Source organism: Rhinopithecus bieti, unplaced genomic scaffold (assembly GCF_001698545.2).
Source record: "Rhinopithecus bieti isolate Rb0 unplaced genomic scaffold, ASM169854v2 scaffold_12070, whole genome shotgun sequence".
NCBI lineage: Eukaryota > Metazoa > Chordata > Mammalia > Primates > Cercopithecidae > Rhinopithecus > Rhinopithecus bieti.
This window is the reverse complement of record NW_016807449.1, coordinates 374,450-381,416: the sequence shown is the minus strand read 5'-3', so window position 1 is coordinate 381,416 and position 6,967 is coordinate 374,450. Positions and strand designations below refer to the sequence as shown.

The following is a 6,967-nucleotide window of genomic DNA, read 5'->3' as shown; positions in this document are numbered from 1 at the left end:
TTAGCCAGGATGGTCTCGATCTCCTGACCTTGTGATCCGCCCGTCTCGGCCTCCCAAAGTGCTGGGATTACAGGCTTGAGCCACCGCGCCCGGCCTGAAAGCAGGATTTCTAAGAGATATCTGCACACCCATGTTCATATCAGCACTATTCACAGTAGTCAAGAGATGGAAGCAATCCAAAAGTTCATTGATGGATGACTGGATAAACAAAATGTGGTATATATATACAATGGAATATTATTCAGCCTTCAAAAGGAACAAAATTCTGACATATGCTACATCATTGAACCTTGAGGACATGATGTGAAGTCAAATAAGCCTATCACAAAAAGACAAATACTGTATGATTCCATTTAAATGAAGTATCAAAAGTAATCAAATTCAACAGCCAGGTGCAGTAGCACACACCTGTAATCCCAGCTACTTGGTAGGCTGAGGTAGACCACTTGAGCCCAGGAGTTTGAGTCTAGCTTGGGCAATAGAGCAAGACCCAATTTCTAAAAAAAAAAAAAAAAAACTTTTAATTTAAAATGCTTATCATTAAAAAAAGAAAAAGGAATCAAATTCACAGAAACAAAGAAGAATGGTAGTTACCAGGGACTAGCAGGAGGGGAAAAGGAAAGGTGCTGTTTAATAGGTTAGACTGTCCAGATTTTCAAGATGAAAAAGTTCTCAAGATCTATTTCACAACAATGTGAAGATACTTAGTACTACTGAACTGTACACTTACAATCGGTTAAAATGGTAAATGTTATGCTATTTTAAAATCACAATAAAAATATGCTTTAATATTTATGGGGTATCTATTATATGGCATAGTCTTCTAAATGTTTTATTATACCTTGATTCAAATCAAAGTTAAATCACAGGCCATAAAAGTCAATGGCATTTAGTGAAAAACTCAAGTTATAAAGCTGTTGCCAGACAAGAAAGAATAAGCAAACACCACCTTCTCTCCCACTAAAAATGCAGCTATAAAACCTAGACAGAATGCATACGACAGGCATACGAGAAAAACCAATTGGCTAACAATAAAGTACCACTGAATGGGCAGTGAGGTTAACGCGGTCTCCCCCCTGGTCCTCCTGCTGCTTGCAGAGCAAGTGTGTTGCAAGGAAGGGTAATTAAAGTCCCAATTTTGTCATCAGAAGATCAAAAGGGAGACCCCAATGGAACCAGAAGGTACTGAGGAGATATCAGAGGGGGAGGAGCGCAGAAAAGTAACATCATGAAGTTGTTCATGAACTCCCAAGCTGCGCCTGTGTGGATCTGGTCCAAATCAGACTAAAGGCTTTGAGATTTGAAATAATTACCACCCAGATCTCAGACTGGCCACTGAATGTCACATGCATGGGACAGATCCAAATAGCACTGCAAAGACTTTCTGAAAATTCATCTGCCATTACAACCATAGCCTAAGGAAAGGGAGTTGCAAATTGCAAATTCCCTGAAGCTAGTTAGGTAGACTGCCTACCAAGCCAAAAATTACCAACATTCCTCTTGGGATTTAAACAAGCCCTATCATCTTATAATATTCAAAATGTCTAGGATACAATCCAAAATAATTCAGCATATGAAGTACTAGGAAAAAACTCAATCCAGAAAAGACAATTGACAGACACCAATGTTGAGATGCTACAAAAGTTAGAATTCTCTGAGAAAGATTTTGAAGTACCTGTTATAAAAGTGTTCTAATAAGCAATCACAAACACTCTTGAAATGATGGAAAACCAAAGTCTCAGCTAAGAAACAGAAGATATTTCTTAAAGATCCAGATAAGAAGTTTAGAGCCGAAAAGCAATAACCAGCATACAAAACTCTTCTAGCTTCCACAGAATCTAGTAAAAAAAATTTTTTTAATTTAAAAACAATTCTGAAAAAGAATAAAAAACTCGCTGATGGGCTCAAGGGCAAATTGAAGCCATCACAGAAATGAGTCAGTCACCCTGAAGATAGATTAGTATACGTTACCCAATGTGAACAAAAGAGGAAAAAAAAAAAAAGACTGAAAAAAAGTCAGTAAAGCCTCAGGGCCCTAGGGAAAATATCAAAAGGTCTAACACCCTGATCTTTCGAGAGAGTACACAATCCCAGAACTTTGGGAGGCTGAGGTGGGCAAATTGCTTGAGCCCAGGAGTTCAAGACCAGCCTGGGCAACATGGCAAAACCCCATCTCTACTAAAAATACAAAAAGTAGCCAGGCACAGTGGTGTGCACCTGTAGTCACAGCTACTCAGGAGGCTGAGGTGGGAGGATCACTTGGGCCTGGGAGGCAGAGGCTGAAGTGAGCTGAGATCACGCCACTGCAATCCAGGCTGGGTAACGGAGTGAGACTCTGTCAAAAGAAAGAAAAGAAAAGAAAGAAAGGAAGGAAGGGAAAAAAAACAAGGAAGGAAGGGAGGGAGGGAGGGAGGGAGGGAGGAAAGAAGGAAGGAACTTCCCAAATTTGGCTAAAGATATAAATCCTAAATTCAAAAGATTCAGAGACCCCCCCAAATTCAGGAAGTTCAGCGACCCCCAAATATGATAAATCCAAAGAAATCCATGTCCAGACACATCATAGCTAAAATGGAAAAAACTAAAAGATACACAGTAATTTAAAGTAACCAGATAGAAACCATGTATCACCTATAGAGGAACAACAATTCAAATGTCTAGATTTCTCATCAGAAACCAAGGAAGTCAGAAAGAAGTGGAATAACATTTTTTAAGTGCTGAAAGATCTGACTCTGTTTCATCATTCAAGTCTCAGCTAAAATAGTACCTCCTCAGAAATATTCCCCAGCCACCTTACTTACTCAGTAGATTCCCCACCCACCCGAATCTACTGATACACCCTATTTTATTAATGGTCTTTATCTCTTTCTGAAATTAAGTTATTTGTTTACCTTTTTAGTATCTGTCCCCCCATACCAGAGAGCAGGGAACTGGTCTAATTCCTTGCTGTATTCCCAGCACCTAGGAGAAGGGACAGTTAAGTGCTCATAAATATGTTAAAATGAATTAATGGAGCAACAATTGGCATGAGCCTTGAAGAATAATGCACTAAATTAAGTAAAAGAGGAACAATGGGCCGGATGCATTGGCTCACACCTGTAATCCCAGCACTTTGGGAGGCTGAGGCAGGGAGGTCACAAGGTCAGGAGTTCGAGACCAGCCGGGCCAACATAGTGAAACTCCATCTCTACTAAAAATACGAAAATTAGCTGGGCATGGTGGTGGGAGCCTGTAGCCCCAGCTACTCAGGAGGCTGAGGCACAAGAATTGCTTGAACCCAGGAGGCAGAGGTTGCTGTGAGCCAAAACTGTACCACTGCACTCCAGCCTAGGTGACAGAGCAAGACTCTGTCTCCAAATTAAAAAAAAAAAAAAAGGAACAAACTGATAAAAAGGTACCTAAAAGACACATTTTTAAAAAGCATGACAAGGCACATTTGGGAAACAGAGCAATTTCAAGTGGTTAGAGCACAGGAAGCACAGAGTGACTGATAAGAGCGGCCTAGAAAAAGACTGGAAAGCAGGGGAGGGATTGCATCCAATCTGTATTTTAAAACATACAATGAGGTATTTATTCACATTCTGTCTCCTTCTGAAAAGGTTCCAAATGCCTTATGTAAGTATATATAATACCCAGTCAAGTTAAAAATGTACATACCTCCATGACTGAGCAAGTTTCTCAAACTGCTAGTCACACCTCATTAATAGGGCCTTGAATCAATTTAGTGAATAGTCTTACTGACATTTTAAAAAATGAAATACAAGAAAACAGAAAATATCAAGCTATCATATATTGCAATGGCAAGCACTGTTTTGTAAAACGTTCGTTTCAATTATATTGGAGTTACATGCACTGAATAAGGACCTAAAATGTATACTGATCTAGAATAGAGCAAGGGTCTGCAAACTACTGCCCTCGGCCCAAATCTAGCCCACCTCTCACCTCCTGGTTTTTTGGGGGTCTCACTCTGTCGCCCAGGCTGGAGTGCAGTGGCACCACCGTGGACCTCCCTAGCTCACGTGATCCTTCTGCCTTGGTCTCCCAAAGTGCTAGGATTACAGGCATGAACCACCACGCCTGACCTCCACCTCCCAGTTTTTGTAAATAAAATTTCACTTGAACCCTGCCATACCCAATCATTTACATAATGCTTTTGCCCTATAAAGGCAGAGCTGGGCAGCTGAGATGAAGATCTTACCTATGTTTACGGCCCTCATTAGATGGTGATGTCCGACCGACCAATACGCAAACACTGTATTCTATATGCACATCACAGTGTTTGACACATGGTAAGTCTCCCTTCTTGAACACTGGATCTATCTAACGGGAAGTTCTGTGCCAACTCAGGCATCCACAGAGACTACTCCCTCTGCCTGGAATGCATTTCCCCTGGCCCTTGCTGTAACTTCTCAAGTTGCAGCTTAAGTGCGGTCTCCTTTAGGAAGTGTTCCCTGACCATCTTATCTAAAACAGGCCTCCTATTATTATTATATTTTGTCTTCTCCATAGTAATCATCGCAAGTTGTATTTATACTTCCACTTGCATGGTTGTGTTTAATGTTTGATTCCCTTGTACCTGTACCCTCCAGACAGGAAGTAACCAGGTCTACCCTGGTCATCCGGTATTCTCAGAACCTAGCACTGGGGCTGGCACACGGTAGGCATTTGGTACCTTATGGAATGAAAGAAGAAAGCCTGACTGAATTGGGACACTAAACTCACTGTGTGGTACTAAGTCCTTTACCCTTGCTGGGTCTCAGTTTCCCTATGGGGGAAGGTGCACATGTCCCTCAATTCCTTGCGACGGCCTCTAAACCAGAAGGGGATGCCAAGGGGCGGGCACACATACCCAAAGGGGCGCCCCCGGAAAGAAAAGCCTGGGGCGGGGCCTCAATGGGAAGAGAATTCTGAGGGAGGGAGGGGGCCGTGGGGCCTCTGGGCATCAGCGTCATGCGGGGAGGAGCCTGCCGGGGAGGGTCTGACGGGCTTGGAGGCTGGGCCAAAAATGATAAGTCCTCACCTGTCTGGTCCGGGCTCAAAGAGCCAGGGCGAGGGATGCCCCAGCCTGTTCCGTGCGCGCCTCCCCTGCCCCGCCCCACCATGCCCCGGGACTCCGGCCCCGCGGCTGCAGGTTCCCGTTTCCGCCAGCCACCGGAAGTGCGGCCCAGCAAGAAGGGAAGTAAGGGAGAGCGCGACACTGTTCAGCCGACACCAAGAGACGGTACAGCGCACCCTGGTGCCCGGAGGAAGGATCGAAGCCGTAGAGGCTCCGTGGCTCTGAAGGAAAAAATTAAAATGGCGCCTGACCTGGCCATGTCTGTGAGTTCCAATGGAAGTGTCTCTGCACCTACTGGACACATTTGAAAAAATATGAATAGAATTGATTTTTCACCTATTGATTAGATGCTGAGAAACTTCCTACTCTGTTATCTTCTAGATGGCGAGCACCTTGAAGACTGAGACTGTATTGATCATCTCCGATTAGCAAGGAATTTGCCATGCTAGTTTTAAGATGGAGTTGATTTTAAAATGGTGTCACTCTGGCTCTCCTAGGTTCCTAGTTCCCTAGCAAAAAGATTTTCAACACCATTAGTTATCAGAGAAATGCAAATCAAAACAATGAGATACCACTTCATACCCCTTAGGATGGCTATAATATCTTTAAAAGGAAGATATCACATACTGGTGAGGATGTGGAGAAATCAAAAGCCTCATATGCTGCTGCTGGAATGGGTGCAGTCACTGTGGAAAACAGTTTAGCTGTTCCTCAAAAAGTTAAACATGAAGTTACCATTTGACCCAGAAGTACCTCTAGGTATATAACCAAGAGAAATTAAAATGTGTCCACACAAAAACTTGGACACAAATGTTCATAGCAGTATTATTTATAGTAGATAACATATGGAAAAAGCCTAAGTGTCCATCAGTAGATGAATGGATAAACAAAAGGTGGTATATCCATACAATAAAATATTATTCAACATTAAAAGAGGATGAAGTACTGATACTTGCCACAACATGATGGACCTTGAAAACATTCTGCTAAGTGAAAGAAGCCAGTCACAAGAGGTCATGTATTGTATTGCTCCATTTATATGAAACATCCAGAATAGGCAAATCTGTAGAGACAGAAAGTAGATGAGTGGTTTCTGGGGGTAAGGGAAAAGGAGAATAAGGAGTTATTGCTAGTGGGTGTGGAGTTTCTTTTTGGGGTGATGAAAATGTACTGAATTAGATAATGGCAATGGTTACACACTTCTGTTAATATACTAAAACCTTCTGAATTGTACATTTTTAAATGGTGAATTGTGTACAGTATGTCTCAATTTAAAAAAAAAAAAAAAAAGAACAGTTCTAATTGTCAGATTGTCCCCAGCTTTGTGACTGCAATGGTCTGTGGAGTCAGCCCTGAGCGTGCTGCAATCCTCCCACTTCTCCATTCAGCCTGTCAGATGCTGCTGCTCTTCAACGTTCAGCCCAACGCCCTCTCACCCCTCTACAGCCCACCCTTGCCCACCCCTGCCCACCATGGGGGAGGTGGGACTTCCCTCTGATTTCTTGTGGGAGAGCCTTTCCTTGAGGAGTGTAGGGTTTAAGCCAAAAGTATTCTGGGACATTGAGTTCATCGTACTTTTCTCTCTACTTTTGTATACATTTGAAACTTTCCATAACAACAGCAAAAAGGACTCTCCCGTCCAGCCTGCCCAGCACTCAAGCAGCTTGTGTATATCTTCGTAGATAAATTTACACTCATGGTTGACCTACATGAAGATAAAACAATAAGAAGAATTCCCTCTGCTGGAGTGTAGACCCACACTGCCCTTTTCCCGGCATGGTGATAACAGGAGAATAGAATAGGGCCTATGCCTTCTCTTCTCTAATGATCCTTGGCTTGTAAGTATTTTCCCCAAGAGACTATTCCTTTTTTATTTTATTTTGTAAAGGCAGGTGAGTTGCCTTTGCAAATCTT

At 42.6% G+C, this 6,967-nt stretch overlaps 1 protein-coding gene and 1 long non-coding RNA gene across 5 annotated transcripts in view; one reads left to right on the top strand and one right to left on the bottom strand.

The window, feature by feature from the left end:
• LOC108535787 (uncharacterized) overlaps window positions 1-5,214 on the top strand; it is a 12,043-nt gene extending 6,829 nt beyond the window's left edge. The window contains exons 2-4 of one of the 2 annotated variants that reach the window (XR_001887327.1): window positions 4,164-4,286; window positions 4,587-4,654; window positions 5,129-5,214. This is a non-coding gene — a long non-coding RNA (uncharacterized LOC108535787). Of the gene's footprint in view, window positions 1-4,163; window positions 4,287-4,586; window positions 5,109-5,128 lie in introns of those variants that run through there. The other variant, XR_001887326.1, reaches the window with a different exon arrangement.
• Window positions 1-5,315, bottom strand: part of DET1 (DET1 partner of COP1 E3 ubiquitin ligase) — a 24,978-nt gene extending 19,663 nt beyond the window's left edge. Inside the window, exons 1-2 of one of the 3 annotated variants that reach the window (XM_017882058.1) lie at window positions 5,018-5,315; window positions 2,889-2,958 (exon numbers count right to left, since the gene is read on the bottom strand). Coding sequence is in view for 1 of the 3 variants with exons in the window: in XM_017882056.1 (XP_017737545.1) it covers window positions 2,889-2,911 (23 nt within the window). In the remaining 2 variants the exon portion in view is untranslated. The remainder of the gene's footprint in view (window positions 1-2,888; window positions 2,959-5,017) is intronic. The other 2 variants (XM_017882056.1, XM_017882057.1) reach the window with 2 other exon arrangements.
• Window positions 5,316-6,967: the final 1,652 nt, after the last annotated feature.